The sequence below is a fragment of the Cottoperca gobio genome, chromosome 21 (assembly GCF_900634415.1).
Source record: "Cottoperca gobio chromosome 21, fCotGob3.1, whole genome shotgun sequence".
In the NCBI taxonomy this organism is placed as follows: domain Eukaryota; kingdom Metazoa; phylum Chordata; class Actinopteri; order Perciformes; family Bovichtidae; genus Cottoperca; species Cottoperca gobio.
The window spans coordinates 3,659,987-3,678,405 of record NC_041375.1 but is presented as its reverse complement, the minus strand read 5'-3'; the positions used below and the strand labels follow the sequence as shown (position 1 = coordinate 3,678,405).

The window sequence follows — 18,419 nt, the reverse complement described above, 5'->3', positions numbered from 1 at the left end:
TTTACCTCTTCAACAGACGCAGAGCCTTATCATCTTCCCATGTTGTTATTTCTCAGCGGGTTTCAACCAGTTGTACAGTTCTAAAGCCCGGGGTCATATTTGCCCTTCATCCCTACAATATGTGTCCTTGGGTTGTGTAAGGGTTGAGGTCTGAGGGTCAGGTTTAACCTCCCCTTAGATCTGTTGGACAGCTGGTTATCTGTATCTGTCTGGAGTGTGACACGTACAGTACGGACTGGGGAAGCACCGTCACACTCAACTTGTACTTTGACATGTAGTCTCAGAGCAAACAAACACTTGTCCCAATAATGTGCATTTCACCTGATCAGACATGTAATTAAAACCCAATCATGTAATTACCTTAACATGATGATAGTTAAGGTAAAGTAGTGGATGTCAAACATTTTATTACTGCTTCTGTTATTACATTTTCAGAAAATAATTAGGCTATTAGGTGCTACACAGAACCTATTCCATAACCAGTTGGCAACGGACACGTTCAACAGGTCATCCTGAGCATCAGGTCATGTTTGAAAGCATGTCCTGAATAGAATACGATGTGTGTTCACTGCTGAGCAAGTGAAATATAAAGCTCATTATTAGCATGCAGCATTTAAGTTTAAGAATGTGAGATTAAATATATCTTTTCTTTGAGAGACATTGCTGTTATAACACAATGTGTATAAGTTGTATAAGTCTTGTGACACTTTGAGGAAACACTCAGAATATTACCATAGACTTTAACCAAAGAGGCTCTTGGCTCTCAGCTCGTGCTGTGGTTGCATCAGGTTCTTATGGAATGTGCTGGGCTGAGGAAAAGATGAACATCTCTTGTGTTTGCCTGTTTTCAGATGAAGTTACTGAACCTGTACATCAAGCGAGCCCAGACGACCAACAGCAATAGCAGCAGTTCCTCGGACGTCTCCTCTCACAGTTAATGGAGGGAGGTTTCATCTGAAAACCCTGTGGACGTCTCCTCCTCCTCCTCCTCCTCCTCCTCCTCCTCCTCCTCCTCATCATAACTCCAGCTCCACTGCGCTTGCCTCCTGTTCCGAGGAGATCCTCTCAGCAACCTATCTGTCATTTAGTTCTCCTCCCCACGTTTCCTCTAGAAACTTTTGAATGTAACTGTGGATTGGGATTTCACTGGTGGGGAGGGAATCAACACATTTTTGGATTATGGGAAATGCACTTTCTCTTCATCCACCTTCTGTCTATGGCGGCTCGTCTCCCCTCGAGCCCTCACATTTGGTATATTAAAGAGTTCATACATGATACCGGAAATCTTCCTGATCAGAGTGGAGACATTTCTGTCTGATCGACTACAGGTTGGGATGAAATGTCATTTGGCTGGCCCAGTGATGGTGATAAGCGTATAACGTATTCTGGATTAGGAAGTTTAAAAACCAAATATTGTAAGGAAAAAAGAAAATGTGTAAGGGAAAATTAGAAATGAGAGTTTGAAGTACTGGATGAATTTGTAGTTGATCGTGGCTCATAGAAGCCTTCACTAAAACATTGTGACGCTCGACAAGGTAACAAGAAAAAGAGAACTGTCCGGCTACATAATTGACAATCCTTCAAATTTAGTGCAGATCTTTCTTTTGAGAATTTAAAATTCACAATCTGCCGAATCTGTGACATTTGACTTGTAAATCTCTGAGGTTGCTGCTCAGTGCAGGCCGGTGTTTGAAGAGGAAGTCCTTCTGTAAATACTGCAGATGTTTTCCCTGCTGGGAGTTGGGAGGGAGACGAGCGTTCCGAGACATCAAAAAGACATTAGCGGGCCTTACTCACGTTGCACGACAGTAATGTTAGTCGACTGGGACTGATGTACAGCACTGTAAGTCTTGGCTCTCAAAAAAATGTGAATCTGCAGGAAAAGGGACCCCGGCAGTGACCTGTGATGATGCAAATACAGTATTAGTCGTTTCCTCTGATCTCTTTCACGTAACCACACCGCTTCTGCAATAACCCTAAAGCCACAAACAAAGGTATTTTGTACATACACTTTTTGACCACTGCTTCGCAAGGTTTTACATAATGTCAATGAAAAGAAAAGCAAAGGGGTTGACTATCTCTCTTTTTGCACGTAGAAAATATCTTGCATGTAACCTGCAGCACATGCCAACTTGCTGTTTTGAAGGGCCCAGGCTTTTTGGCTGTTAAAGTGCACTTGTGACATCATCAGATGAATCATGTCTGATTTAATGTTTCAGTAGAGGAGATAGTCACACATCAGCCACACTCGTATGTAAAAGGTACAAACGTTGACCGAAACCATGCGTTTGGTTCAAGCTGGTAGAAATCACACCTCTGTTTTTAGTTCAGTGTTAAGTTTAAAGAAGCTTTAAAATGTTGGATCTTATGTCCAGCCATGGAAGATTTCCTCCATCGGATCAGATGTTTGATTGTTGGATATGATTTGGTTGATCATGATACTCCACTGTAGGAAGGGATCAGACTCATTTTGCCTTTTTAAATTCTGTTCTCTCATTTGCTAAACTTTAAGCAAATGCATCCTTACAAACGGGAGATATTCCTGATTTCACCTTCAGTCCGAGTCCATTTGGGACTCACTGTTTTTAGTTGAGTGGAGTTTCGTTCAGGGAATCCACTGCGAGTGGGCCAATTGTGGTTATTTAAGTAAATGAATGTACAGATTAATGTGTTATAATTAGCTTTTGAAGTATTGGTACTGGAAATGATTTTGTCAACACGCAGCCCTGTACACTGTAACATGCCTGTCTGCTCTCCCTTACTGTTCTTGCTCCTGAAGTCCCTCAACACTTTCACACATTAATCTGTTTTGTTTTGAAGCCAATTAAAGCGAATGCACACATGACATCAGGGGAAGGTTCCCCAACCTGCAAAGGAGCATATGTAATCACATTACTGCTATAGAAACAGACGACATGGTATTCCCTGCGAGCTGTTCACTATGCATGTTCTACAGTACACTGTCTTTCTTTTGTCTCAGTCGGTCATGTAATGTTCAAACCTGTATTTATATATTTTATTTTATTTTATTTTGTTCTCATGATAAACTGTACAGAAGGTTTCTTTTGTTAACTTCCACCTGTGATAGGTTTGCAACAATGTAAAGAAGTTGTTTGCTCTAGAAATAAACAGACTAAGAACTGATCTGAATGTTTTGTTGGTTATTCATCTGAGAATTGTTTAAGTTGTTTAATCTCGTTGGAAGGTTTAAAGAGACAAAGCTTGTATGTCTTCCCCGTTTTCTTCCACTTACAGCTTTATCCTTGGCATGCACAGGCAGCAGTGTTGTCCAGTTGTCCGTCCATTTAGGATCATACGCTGAGGTGTGCTGAGCGAGTGTGTGAACATTAACCCGAGCAGACTCCGATGACCTGCTGCTTATCTCGGCCCTTTGGAGGAGCTCAGAGCCGACCGCAGCTGCAGCGCACACTTTGTTAGCACATGTTCCAATGAAGCCTGCGTATCAGTGGAGGAATGTAACTAAGTACTTTTACTATAGTTCTGTACTTAAGTAAAAGTTTGAGGTACTTGAGTATTTCTATGTTATGCTACTTTATTCTTCTACTCCACTACGTCTCAGAGGGACTTGTTTTCTGACAGCTTAAGTTGCTTTTCAGATTTTAGTTGTTCATCCGCTTCCTGTCCAGTGAAAACCATGCATCTGATTCATGGTTTTACATATTTGTGATAAACTGAAGGATGAGGTGTTTCTTTATGTGTTGAGAAAACTCTCCTATTTTTTAATCTAAATAAAATCTTTAAAAAGCCTCTTGGATCAGCTGGAAAATGTTTTTCTGAGGAAGTCATGAAGAGTTGACTTTTTAGAGACACGTGGTTCTTACAGGACAGAGACAAAGATACTTACATATCTTATAGAATATGATGCATTGCTGCAGATTAAACTACCAATTTAGACAAGCATAAACATCTACAACAGTAAAATGCAACATAATGCAGCAGTAATATCAATCCAAAAACATAATGTATAATAGGGAAACCCTGTGGTGTGGTATTAGTACTTTTACTTTACTTTACTATTTCAATTTTATGGTACTTTACACTTCTACTCCGCTACATCTCAGGGGTAAATATTGTACTTTTTACTCCACTGACAGCTTTAGTTAGTAGTATAATATTCTATTTAAATTAAGGTTATAATAAATGATGTTTTGTTATAAATTAAACTACCCAATAGTTTATACAAGTACAGCTGAAACTATTAGTCCGTTAATCAATTAGTGACCAATTATCAATAACTATCAATAATTATTGTTTGAGTCATGGTTCCAGCTACACACGTCTGAAGATGTGCTGCTTTTCATTTTAATCATTGCTAATTAATTCAACATTTTAATAGTTTTCTTCTTTTTTTGTTGCATTGAGTACTTTTACTTTTGATACCTAAAGTACATTTTCCTGATTATACTTACATATTTGTATCAATGCAGGACTTTTCCTTTTAGTGGAGTAATTTCACTGTGTGGTATAAGTACTTTTCCGTCAGTAAAGTATCTGAATACTTCTTCCACCACTGAGTGGGATTACAGTAGCTGGTGTAGCACCATGACAGCAGTCCCTCTATCACTACTTGTCATTTTATTAGTTAGTGTGATGTTCATTTGAAGGCTACTTGCCCTTTGTTCACAAAAACCTGCGGCTGTTCTCATGTTTGTTTTCCAAATTTTACCTCCAAACATAATTACCCTAAGTGACTTTAAATTTGAGCTTTAGGGCCATTCTGTTGGCAGTGTCAACAGCTGGTCAAGTGAGACCGCTTTTAATGCATCAACCCAGCTAAACATTGGTAGTGGGAGGTGTGCCTCTCAAAGGTCATCCAAGGCATGCTCAAAAAGTGGGAGTTCTGATGACATCACAGGGACAATATAAGGGAGGCAGTGAGGTTTGGCTGCAAACCTCTCTGAGCTGAAATCTGAGGAAGCCAGCAGGTGCAAAGCTAGCTCCGTCTGTCTGCACGCCTCCCCTGCTGTGGTCCTGGAATACAAGAAGACACCGCTCTGGAAAATATGCTGTTCTGCCACTCCCAGCCTGAGTCCTACCACCAGCACTCTGCTAGTTACATTAGGTAAAGCACAAAGCCACGCTGAGACGCTTCACAAACGTGTGGATTTCACTGGGGAAAGTTCTGCTTACATCAGGTTAAAGTGTCAGTGCAAAGCAGGGAAGTTTACTTTACTTGCACAAGAATATATGGAGAGTAGTGGAAGTGCTCATATGGCTTAAAATTAATCTGCACATCTGCAGCAATTGTTCCTCTAGTATTTTATTATTATTTACATTAAACTGCCATGGAACATTTTAATTCAAAAATGAATTTCAATGATTAATTTAAAGAAGCATTGCATTCAAAATCCACATTTAGACAAATATACAAATATAGATTTTAAAGACCACGTTTTTCTCTTTTCCACACTAGTATACCAAAAATGATTTGCGTTGAACATTGTATTTTGTGGCCTCAACCTTTTGCAACCTTTATTCCGATGATTAAATGATTAATAGAGAAAGGGAGAAAGTCACCTTTCTCGTCCCCATACTCAGCCCCTCTTCTCTCCTTCTGCTCTCTTTCAGAGAGGCCCTGGCACCTTTCTTGAAAAACGAAGAAGCGAGGCTTATGGCTGAAAATGTTGCCAAGAGGAGCCCATTCCAGTACATTCTGTGTGCAGCCAGCTCGCCGGCTGTGAAACAGCAGGAGGAGACTCTCACTTATCTCAACCAAGGTAGCTATCTGTCCTGCGAGTTGAATGTCCACGTTGACTAAATGGACTGGAGCTCATTTTGTCACATGTGATCCCAGCAGCAGGGTTAGATTAACGCTGATGCACTTTTAAGAAACTGGAACCAGAGAATATTTGAAATGACAAACGATTAATCCATGATCAAAATATGCTGATTGACTTTCTTTTAAATTTAGATCTGGGATTTGAATCTGCAACAAATAGACAATTAATTGATCAATCGTTGCAAATGTTAACTGAACCACTACTGAACACTTGAGACTGTCATTTACATTCATAGCATTGAAATATTTTACTTTGAAAACCATCTATCTGGATTTATGAGGTTTGAATTCCCTGTCTGATCATCCCATTCACTGTCGCTCGCTTCACAAAGATTTCCCCACCCTTGGCTGCTGCAGATTTCGGTCTCGGAGGCTGAAATGTGGCATGAAGCTCAATGTTTGGGTGTGGCTGTGGGAGTGGCCTATTAAGAAAAGTCACATAACTTCTCAACAGATTCGGACCATCGGCAAACTCATGAACCGATTGTTGTAGTCTCTTGTGGGAGGCAACATCGGTCTCAGCAGAGTCCCTGTTTCATTTTGCCATGGAGGTCAAGTGTTTGTGAGGTTGTGTGTGTGTGTGTGAATGCACGCGTAGATGCATACGTGCGCGTGGTCGCAGCTATTGCGAGTTCACGCCTGTTTATTTGACTGATTTGAAATTGTGTTCACTTCAAACCTCGAAATGAAGTTTTTGACATATAAATGCAGACAGGTGGATTTCAGAGTAAATGTCTCAATGCTATACATTCAGTGGTATTTCAATTTCACCATGAAGTGTTCAGTGGTGGTTACATTTCACTGGGTGCTCAGTAACCTTTCATATGAGTATGGCCTTGTTTTCCTTCCATAGGTTTCTGTAGACTGTCCTCTACTGTAAAAATGGGAAATGTATGCACACTTACATAAATACAAATGAATTAGCGACCTACTGCTAGCACAATTTGAAAGGCATAACATCATAACCTGGTATTGATCTATGTATGCAACATGAGCTCCTACATGTGTTTTTATTTGTCTGACTTTTATCTTCTAATTCTCCCTCCTTTCTTTTCTTGTCTTTTCTCCTTTAAAAATTGTACTTTCCACTTCACGTCCTTCCTACTACTGGAAACCTTCTGATTGTCACGTTTGTTTATATTTGTGCTTTATTTACCTTTATTTATCAACTGCTGTAAAGTAATTTGGTTGGAGTAAAAACACAATGAAAGTGAGCTTGCTTTAACATGGCGGCATGTATTGATTAGAAGTTAATTGCTGTGAGGGTCCGTAGCTTAGTTTTTATCACTAAGCAGAACAAGAGTTGATAGTTCTTATACTGTAGTGTCCCTTTGTGGCTATTTTAATGATATTTCCTGCAATATTAAACGTAATTTATCATATTTGATCAGGATGAAGAGTAAACGTGTTCTAGTGGCTGGCCTTGATATCTGCCTTAAAAGGTTTCTAATTTCATTCATGTTCCCTCTCCACTGCCCCCCTTTTCTGATTGACTGATTTCCCATTTTTCAATTTTAATCAGGTTTTTTTTTAATGTTTTAAAATGTAGGTCAGTCCTACGAAATCCGTATGCTTAACAGAAAACTAGTGGAGTATACAGATATAAGCTGCAAATATGTAAAGGTAGGTGTAAGGTATTGTGCTTGTCTGTTTTTTGACTTTCACATGACCTCTTTCTCTTTCTGCTCGTATCTGTTTTTATGTATCCATTTCCTGGTTTGTCACAGGACCCTCAACCCTCCCTTCCACTTCAGGGGTGGGGTGTCGACCTTGGACAGCTTGGTACTATCACCCAAACTTACCTTCCCTCTTCCCTAGACTTCACATAAACCCCTTACAAACACTCATCTTACCTTCACTTTTTCACCACACACACACTCTTCATCTGAACATGCCAATCTGCTTTTGTCTGCATTACTGGGATTTTCATAAAGACTTGGGCATCTTTAATTGTATTTTATTTCTGGAAATATTCTGTTTCTTTAATGGAAATGAAAAAATAAAGTTGTGTATTCCTGATGCCATGGCTTTCTGAATAAAACCCATTAGCGGCCCATAAATTCTGTCATGCTACTTTCATTTTCGTACACAGGTTGTTGTGACTAAGTTTCCGATGCAAATTGAAAGTGACTCCATTTGTTGTAAAGCATTTGACAGCACACTCACTTAAGAGTAAGGAGAGTTCATTTCATTTTGCTTTCTGTGTGAGTGCATCCACTTGACATGTCTCTGTCGTCAGGCTACCGTTGCTTGAGACTGTAATGTTAGCGGGAGCATCCCAGAAACACAAGAATGGGACAGGTGGCATCTCTGCAAACACATGACGTGCCGGGTGCAGGGCTTTTTCACTTCTGGTCCTCAGTCATGCATGAGCCTCTCTCCATAAATATCCCAATGGCCCATGATTTTGAATTTGTTGGTTTATATCATGTGCTGGCAGGATTTCAAAAGGTTGCTTCTAAAGAGGCACTCTTTTCATAAAGTGCTTTTCCATAAAGTCAGGAGACTCACAAGAGACAGATTTGAAAAAGAATGTTCTAACTCAAAGCAGCCAATTTACCGGTAGCCTGACTTTAAGTCCCGAGAATGGTTCAAACGCTTCCATGTTATCAGCTCATTAAATGGCCGTTATCCTTTGTCATCAGGAGCCTAGATTGTTGGTATGGCCCTACTATACCTCCTAATTGGACCTAAGTAGGCCGTTATCGTCTATTGGTAAACTAGATCACCACAGGGGGTTCAAAATGGTAATTTTGTTTGAATTCCCAACATAGGTCTCCTGATGACATCATGGGGGTTATTTACATAGGGTACGCAAGTAAACGAGTAAACTGAACTGTGTAAAAATGCTCCTTTGATGAAATTCAACTGAGCAGGGACAATATTATTATTTCTTTGTTTGATATGGTGAATTACGAGCTAACACATAGTGAGTCAATGAGCTAGTAACATCAGCTGCCTGCTCTGCAACACATGCAGCTGACAGGATGAAGACGTGGACTGTCTTTGCTCAGGGCTCCCACATGACTGGAACATTGTTAGAAGTTTGTGAAGTTTGGGTGGGAAAATAAGTCTTACAAGCTTTGGAAAATTAATCGATGGAACCAAAAGCACTTTTTTAAAGTTTGAAAACTGTTCCTCAGAAGATCATAAGTGGTATCTGATTATATCCCACCCCCAACATTTGTTTATATGTGAATATTACCAAACAAGACACCAAAGAAATCCTTAAAGGTCCCATAAAATATGATCAATTCTTCCTTAATGTGCTGAGTTTCCCGTGGAAACAGGCCAGCCAACACACTTGAAAAATTAGATTTTATAAACTGCAGTTTCAGTTACGTCCACTAGTGAAGTCATAATAATAAAAAAGATGTAAGAATGGAAGTAAGAACTCCACATGGACTTCAGGACAGTAGAAACTCTACACAAGACTTATCTGTTAGGACTTCACTTTGGCCCATAAAAACACAAACCGCTGGATCGAGACATCGGATCTCATGATAAAGAATTGTTCGTCTATTTTTATTATTATTACTACAAATGAATAAATATATGTATAGTTTAACAGTAGGTTAAAAAATGATGTGAAAAATGTTCCCTTGCCAAATTTGTAGAAATCAACCCCACAATGAAACATTCGGGAAGCTAAAGTTTCCATTTGATTGGTTCTTTAAATTTGTGAGCGCTGATTTTTTAGGCAGAAAGTCAGCGTTGGTGCTTCATCTCACAGGCATCACATGTAGCTCATTGTACTCGTGGCTAGTGTTTGACTGGAGATGACACTGACACATCTTGCCCTTGCCTAATGAAACTGCCTCAGTATATTTACATTTATAAATGAGGGGAGCCTTTTTGCACTTTGCCCAGCTGTTTGGCTATGTGCAGCTGCCCCGCTCAAGCTGTAGCTGTACTCTGGCCTAAAATTCTGATCCTGCCTGTCCACAGAGCATTGTGCGCGTGGTGTTTCATGACCGTCGGCTGCAGTATATGGAGCACCAGCAGCTGGAGGGGTGGAGGTGGAACAGACCTGGAGACCGAATCCTGGATATAGGTGAGATGACTGTACTAACATGTGATCTGATACAACACACATCAAATATCACTCATATCCCCAGTTTTGATTGAAAAAAAGCATAAACAACGATGTGATGGAAACATGACACCCGGCGATGTGACGCACGTCGAAGTGATTATATTATAAATAAAATCATCAGGGTTTTGGACAATTATAATTTATTAACATACAAGACATACAGTATGCTCTCCTCAAAGCCACCAGACTCCATTGACAGACGCGGTCATTGTACCTCCTGAAACACACTTCATTCAAACTCGACAGAAACAAAATATAATCATCAAAACTCTCTTTCTTTGTCTTTTGTTCAACAATCACAGACTCTGCTTTGAGAGGTTGAAAGAGAGACTGAATAACAGATACAAAAAAATAACTAACCCCCGTCGTTTACTAACCCTGCTCTCCAGAGTATCCGCCATGTCCAATGTGATACACCAGAAGAAAAACAGAAAGGAACAGTAGCAAGAAGCTGATTAAGAAAATATGTTTTTATGGGCTCTATAGCAAATGAAAACTGACTGACTCATTATTTGCAGATATCCCATTGTCAGTGGGGATACTGGAGCCCCGCTCACACCCTCTGCATCTCAACACCATTGAGTTCCTCTGGGATCCTGTCAAGAAGGCTTCTGTTTTCATCCAGGTACAGGGAAACTCTGGTCAAATGTCTCGGGGGTGTTGGTAATACGTTACATACAAACGTGCAGCTCCATCTTTTCTCATGTCTTCTCAGGTCAACTGCATCAGCACTGAGTTCACCCCCAGGAAGCACGGTGGGGAGAAAGGAGTGCCCTTTCGTATCCAGGTGGACTCTTTCACCGCCAATGAACACGGGGAATATATGGAGCATGTCAACTCGTCCAGCTGCCAGGTTAAAGTCTTCAAGGTAGTCATATATTGTCATCATATTTATGTTGTACCAACTTAAGCTCTACTTTAATAATCATTTAGCCATATGGTCCCATAAATTCATGTATCTTAAGCCCCTTTCCCACTGGACAAACCCACTAACACCCACTAATACCCACTTATATATCGTCAACTGAGGGTTAACAAGGTCTGTCTGCACTTTGACGAGTTTTGAGAAAAACGCATTTGAAAATTCAACAGTTCATCACGTGGACACTATAAAACCAACTCCAACCCATGTTGACACATCACATGCTGCACACTAGGTAGTGAAATGAAGACTATTTCGGCCAATTCAGTGCATTATGGGTAGAAACTAAACTAATTTTGCAAATAGACCTTTGTGGTTCTGAAATTGTTGGAAAACCAGAGTCCCAAGGGTCCCCACCCGAAAATTTAAATTTAACCCTCAACTGTATTTTATGCAACTTAGCTTCATTTTAAGCTCTAAAAATGTTTACACAAGTTCCACGTGGCAGGAAACTTAAAAGTGAAAATTATATTTGCTAATAAATCTGAATTTTTAAGACTTTTTATTAAACTACTAATGATCTTAACTTGAATTACTATCTACTAGATTACATATAAAATAGTCGGCAGCAAAACGTTTTGAATAAGTTATTCCTGTGCTTAAAATGATCACGTGATTCATTTCCCGCCCTGCTATTGGTTGTCAGCAGATAGACCTTTGTGATACTAAAATTATGCTTGAACATTACAGGTCATTTTTTTTACAGGTCATTTAGCAGACGCTCTTATCCAGAACATGTGGAGATAGACCTTTGTAGATCTCACTGACTCAGCAAATAGACATAGACCTCAAATTTGTCCAATTTGTCAGATAGACCTTGTTAACCCTCAGTTGTGGCTTTGTGTTCAGTGGGAAAGGTTACAATCTGCATTCATTCAGACAAAAGACTCTTAATTTCGCCCCTTTCTTCTCGGGAAGTTCTGTGACGCACGTTGATGTGATTATATAATAGATAGAATCAACAGCGATTTGGACAATTAATGTCATTTATTAACATACAAGACATACAGTATGCTCTCCTCAAAGCCACCAGACTCCATTGACAGACGCGGTCATTGTACCTCCTAAAACACACTTCATTCAAACTCGACAGAAACAAAATAAAATCATCAAAACTCTCTTTCTTTGTCTTTTGTTCAACAATCACCAACTCTGCTTTGAGAGGTTGAAAGAGAGACTGAATAAGTAACTTTGTACTGTTGACTAACCCTGCCTTCTGGTGTATTAGTGATGTTGAATGTGACACACCAGAAAGGCATCTTTGTCTCCTGACAAATCGCCTACTTGTTTAGCAGGTGTTCCTTGATAAAACCCTGAATATACCTGCTCATTTTGGTGGAAATGATATTAGAAAGTTTTCTATATTTCACTTCTAATGTCGATTTCTTTTTGGAAGCCTAAAGGAGCTGATCGCAAACTGAAGACAGACAGGGAAAAGATTGATAAAAAGGCCCACCAAGACAGAGAGAAGTACCAACCGTCCCACGAGAACACCCTGCTGAAAGAGGTGAGCATTCCCAAAACCTGACACAACAGCGGGTCTGAGAGGACCCTGTGTTTGCTCTCATTATGTCTGTAGCATAATAATGCTGAAACTTTATCGATCCCACAGTGGTAAGTTCAAAGTCCAGTTTAAAACCAGTACTCCATCATGTATGTTAATATGTTGCTTTGATCGTTTCTATGTTGCTCTTTATAAAAGTTTGTTTTGGCGCAGCGCTGTGTCAATGATTGGGTGCATCACTTTAGTGTCTTTGAATGTAAAGTGACTCAGCAGTTTCTGTGTTAATCTGGTTTGTCATTCATCTGGACGAAAACAACCCTGATCAGAGCTGAAGCAAGGAGCCAGTGTTCTGTGTGTCTTTAGAGAGATCACTGAAAACAGTGCTGGAAGAAGTAAAAGTAGTAAAACCACAACGTTGAAATACTGCATTGAAATGAATGTCCTTATAACATTGTAAAAGTTATCATTTAGCGCCTTGAGATTGTGTTTGGCTTTGAAAGGCGCTTTACAAATAAAATGTATTATTATTATTATTATTATTATTATTATCAGCAAAATGTACTTCATGTACTTATTATGTACTCTCTTTCACAGTGTTGTATTATAGGCCTATGATTATTGTATTATTATTGATGCATTAACATATAAGCAGCAATGTAATACTCACTATTCATATGATCGTGGCCAAAAGACTTCACAATAATGATATTATCGTGATAGCTATACAAAATTTGCAACAAAAAAACATTGCTATTAGTCATAATTGTATAATACCTGAGTAAATGCACTTTTGTCCTGCACTGCTGATACCTTGATTACACACACAATAGTTATCATATTTTCTTCATATTTAGTTGTGGAAATGTTTAATCCTGCAGTCTTTGTACAAAGATATATTTCCTTTGCTAGGTTGTATAATCAGAAAACACCTTCCTTCTTCCTGTTCCTCTCTCTCAAGTGTTCCCCGTGGCCTGATGCCCTGAATCCCACCAGCCACAGCAGCAGCAGCACTCCGTCACCAGTTTACCACAGCTCACCAACTTCCTGTAGTTTCACAGATGGGTGAGTCAGCATTCAAACCATTCTCACCATTTTGGTATGGAGCGACCTAATCGACTTTGTTCAGTAAAACTCCGTAGAACTGTACATTAATGTGACGGTGGAGTAAACGTTGGTATTAATAAACAAGATTAATAAAGAGTGCAATGTAAGAATGTACCTTGGCTGTGGACATGTGTCTGTAGACCATGTGTCTAGTGGTGTGACACTCACAATGCTAACAGCTCCCTCTATGGGACTTACCAGGATTACTCAACCTGTATCTGTGTGTGTAGAGTTAAAATCAGCTGATCACATTAATCTGCTCTTTCTTCCTCATGTGGATGTTTCTATAGCAACTGTTCTCCAACCCAGCAAGGGGAGCTGCTCATGCCCGCCTGCTCCGATGTAAGTAACGGAGAACAGTGCAGTTTGAAAGTCTTAATGTTGCTCTCTTATTCCTTTTAGGCAATTATTTGGAGACTCATTTCAAGGGCTCTTCTTCTTTTTGCCATGTAGCACCTCCTGCCAACGTCCTCGCCGCAGGACACTCAGCAGTGGCTGCAGCGTCACAGGTTCTCACCGTACTCCAGGCTCTTCTGCAGCTTCTCAGGTAACGGGGGTAAAAAAATCACAACGCATTTTGCAAGAGCAGGCACACAGCTGAGGGACTCAATCAAAGGAAAATGAACTGAGGATTTGACTGAATATTTTTGAGCAGGAAGGAAGCAGAGTAGATCTTCTGCTGCTGTTGCAGGTGCTGATCTGTTGAGGATGAGCAGGGAGGATCTGATCCAGATCTGCGGTCCAGCAGATGGTATTCGCCTCTTTAACACAATGAAAGGAAGGTGAGACATTAAAGTACTCCACGTAGTGCTGAGTCACACGTACAAGGCTGCTTGTGTTTCGTGCAGTGGCTACTGTTGGTTAACTAGTTGAATGGATGGGGGGAAGTTCTGTTGTCATGGCCTTATTGGCAAAGCAGGGTCATATGAAATTGGAAGGTATGACTCAGCATATATGATACCTTTTATTCTTCCCTCAAAGGTCAGCACTGTAAAAACACTTCACACTCAGGATTTAGCATGTAATCATTTAGCAAAGTTAAAGATTATATGCAAGTCTATGTGAAGGCGGCAAACAAATGTACTTTGTGCAAAGGTTTAAAATGTTCTAACGCTGAGTCTCCTTCAGTTACTGTGCACTACTTTCTAAAACGTGCCGTACAATGCATTGTTTTCTTTTTTCAACCTTTCCTGGTTTTTGAATCCTTAAAAAAAAGGTTTAATTTCTACGAGCGTCATAAGAGGTTACATTATCATTTTCTCACATAACAACTAAGGTTAGAGAAGTATATGAAAAATTAATACAGATTTGTGTAAGAGGACTTTTTCAATCATAACTTTCTCACTACCTACAAGTCAGTGTTAGTAAGAAGACAAGAAGGACAAACAAAGAACCATCTTGAGTCATGTTACTACTGTGTTCTAACTAGTACTATAATACAGTGTCTGCCGTTTTCAGGTGTATACAGCCCCGTCTTTCCATCTATGTGTGTCAGCAGCAGGCCAGACATCAACCTGCCGTTAAGCCAGGGGGTGGAGACAGTAAGTGCTCATACTGTATAATATAATGTTTATATATTATGTTGAATTAATAGGATAGTAACTCATTAGAGTTGCCCCTTTGCGAGTCCATTGCAGAGCCTCGTAACTAAACTGATTACTTGAATTATAAACTAATGTGTTACGTTACACGTCACAACGGAAAAGTAATCAGAGTACTTTACCCCCAACACTGTTGGTCACCATACAGGAAAATATACAAATAGTTCTTTGACTGGAAAAACATCAGTACACCCTTTTGACCATGAATAATGTGATATTGTGTAGTCATGGTAATGTACATGAAGCTCTGTCTTCCCTGCAGTCTACCACGCTCTGTACCTGGACGAGCTGACGCTGTTGGACCTCTCTGAAAAGATCGCTATGCTGTACAGCATCCCTCCGCAGCAAATTACACACATCTACAGACAAAAGCCCACCGGGATCCACGTCTTAGTCTCTGATGAGGTATCCTTACGCCTCCTCTATCAACCAATAACTCTCCATTCAACCATTTACCAACGAGCACAGGTTCAGTGCCGGGTGAATCTGCATTTATACTTGACACAAGGAGCTAAAGGGCTGTACACTAAGAAGGATAACTATAATGATAACTATAACGGTGGCACCACGCAGGCACTGCATGCTCAATGAGTCTCTCCACTCATTGGAGTGGAGTGTTGAACATGAACGCCCTGTAAATGTTGATCAAGTTTGATTGGCTGTCAGTGCTTCCATTCATCAAATTGCTCTGACAGTGATCCCAATAATATCATTCGCTATCGCCATTGTCGTTATAGTTGAGTCCTCTTGAATACATTGAAAAGGAATCCATTCTCCTTTTTTATCGCTTGACATTTTAAATACCTCGGGGTTCTTATGCAACTTCTTGAGTAATTGAGAAATGTTCTCTTCAGCCCATATATTCAGGAGGCATCTCACTTTGTCGTGGTCCACTTTTGGGCCCTACCACTTGACATTTTAGTAGCAAACGCACAAATAGGCCTCTAGTTCACCAGTCACCAAAACAGGAAAAGAAAATGTTTTTTTAAACCAATGAAATGACACATGAAATAGCAGCCTTACTTGGTTGGAATGGTGTTCACAGTGTTCACGCTCCAGAGTGTTGACAGCAATCTGAGACCATCCCTTCGAGGCGTACCAGAGAGCCAGGGTTTAGTCAGCACCATAGCACGAGTCCGGCATTTACACAGACCCAAATGAAGCAATGGGGTAAACACCTGAGGGGTTCGGTTCATCCGGACTAAACAAGGCTGGTGTGAAAGCGCACTAAAGATTTTCTGTACAGCTGCCACCTCCAGGTTTGCAGAAGCTAATTATGACCTGTAAAAGGATGCGTGTTAAGGAGGATTGGGATTTATAAATGATAATGAACTACAGGATTTTCTAAATTGTGACATGCAGCACTGGGAATGGAAATAATGTGTGTTTACGATCCGTTGGTTTCAGATGGTGCAGAACTTCAGGGAGGAAACAAGCTTCATCCTCAGCACTATAAGAGGTAATTATTTGTTATAGTCAACCTTTGACTCCACAACTCACTGTTAAACATTCAGTATCCACTCTGTGCAGCTTCATCGTTTGTATTTTCTCATAATCTTTTACTGGATTGTTTTCCGTTACCCAGATGAAAGCACAGATGGCTACCACGTTGTGTTGAAATGACCAGCAAAGTTTCCTCTGAGAATCAGGGGAATTGTACAGCTTGTATATAAGTCCTTCTAGACTACAATATGTAACATTTACTAAGATTTACAGCACAGTAAAATGATGTTAAGATTTGTTTACTGTTGGTTTTGTGGTTTTGTTGAGTTTTCTTTGATATTCCTGTTTTATTTGTGATATTAAGTTACTGATTCATGCTCGATGTGGCTTGTGATTAGAGGTAAATGCTGCTGTATTACTCCGCACATGCGTGTACATGTATTACTCCGCACATGCGTATACATTTTTGGCTTAAACACCTATAAATGCAAGTTGATAATAAAGCAGAGTAAATATCACACATTATGATGCCGACAAATAGAAAAGACAAATGAACAAAACTGTATTATGTTGTTTTAATGTAATGCGATGTCCTTGCTCTATTTTCATTGCTTAACCCAAATATGAAATGCTGTCATGTAATCTCTTTGCTGTTTCTGTTGCATATATGCTATATCTATATCTGTTATAGTAGTTAGTTAGGTGTAAAAGTGAATGTGCATGCACATAGGCTTGATGTATGTTTAACCAGAGACACTATGTTGCAGTCTGGAGGATGATTGTACCCGTCATGGCTCTTTGATCAGTGAATTTCACTCAAAATAAAGTATTTTGCCCATTTTTTCCATAGATTATATTCAGAGAGTTGAATATCAGGTTTGGAAGAAAAAACAACAGAATTGTTCACGTTCACAGAAAATCACCAGCATAGGGACATGTTGGAACAAAGGTTACACTTTATCTTGGTTTCATGGTTTTAGGCCATTTATCTTTGCATGAATCAATTTTCTATTTTCAGGTTATATATCTAAATAGCTGGTCAGCTGCAGCACATGAAAACACTTAAATATGTACCTGCTTGAGTCATTTTGTTCAGGCGTGGCCTCTACTGTTCAACCCTACATCTCTTTAAAGTACAGAATGAACACCAGCAGGGAATTTATGCTTCCTTAATTTGGCTAACTTTGAATGCTTAAACCTGATATTTGCTCTGATGTAATGGGTTTTTGCACAAAACGAGGACTGTGCATTTTGTCTCCCATCTCTCACATTACATTAACTTGGAAGAGATCTCTTCATGGCCAATATAAAGAAAAGGAGGAATTAGTGCAGTTACTGAAACCTGTTTCTATGTAGGCTACACATGGGAATGTGAAGATTGTTTTAATGCAGACTTGACAAATTGTGAACAGTGATAAGGACCATGCACCAGAGAAAAATAGAACTGTTGTAACCCCAGTATACTGACAGCTTTATAACACGGCTATTACAATAACCTGTCGATTAATACGGATGTTTTGTGAGAAATCCAAGTGAAGGGCACATGTGCTAAGACGCGCACATGCTCCAGCGAGCCTGTTTCCCGTTATGTCAGCCTGGCCGGAGCTCGACTATATGTATACCTATACAAATATGTTATTAGGAAATAAAAGTCCCCTGAAATAAATAAAAGTAGTCCTCTGAAAAATGCCCTTTTTAAAATAAAACCCTATTGACCTAATCAAAACACTTAACATTTATTTTTAAACATTTATTGCCTCCCTTATTTATTTTACATCTATATTTATTCATTTATGGATTTATTTATTGAATAAAATGCCATACATTGTCTCAAAGACTTCTACACAATGCCACTTCTAATGGCCAGCGGAGTCGCCCCCTGCTGGCCATTAGAAAGAATGCAGCTTTAAGGAACTTCTGCATTCCAGGCCTGCAGGAAGGATCACTTC

The 18,419-nt window shown here is 39.7% G+C and overlaps 2 protein-coding genes across 26 annotated transcripts in view; both read left to right on the top strand.

The window, feature by feature from the left end:
• Positions 1–3,144, top strand: part of clasp1a (cytoplasmic linker associated protein 1a) — a 78,371-nt gene extending 75,227 nt beyond the window's left edge. For all 25 annotated transcript variants that reach the window (XM_029458481.1, XM_029458474.1, XM_029458470.1 and 22 more), the window contains one exon: positions 852–3,144. In XM_029458481.1, coding sequence (XP_029314341.1) covers positions 852–938 — 87 coding nt within the window. In that variant the 3' untranslated portion in view covers positions 939–3,144. The remainder of the gene's footprint in view (positions 1–851) is intronic.
• Positions 3,145–4,942: 1,798 nt separating this feature from the next.
• Positions 4,943–17,301, top strand: tfcp2l1 (transcription factor CP2-like 1). The gene is made up of 15 exons (XM_029459270.1): positions 4,943–5,083; positions 5,590–5,738; positions 7,350–7,423; positions 9,749–9,854; positions 10,415–10,521; positions 10,612–10,764; positions 12,215–12,325; positions 13,281–13,384; positions 13,717–13,768; positions 13,880–13,973; positions 14,118–14,208; positions 14,885–14,967; positions 15,290–15,432; positions 16,435–16,486; positions 16,613–17,301. The coding sequence occupies exons 1-15, from the start codon at positions 5,025–5,027 to the stop codon at positions 16,648–16,650; spliced, it is 1,416 nt and encodes a 471-aa protein (XP_029315130.1). The 5' UTR covers positions 4,943–5,024; the 3' UTR covers positions 16,651–17,301.
• Positions 17,302–18,419: the final 1,118 nt, after the last annotated feature.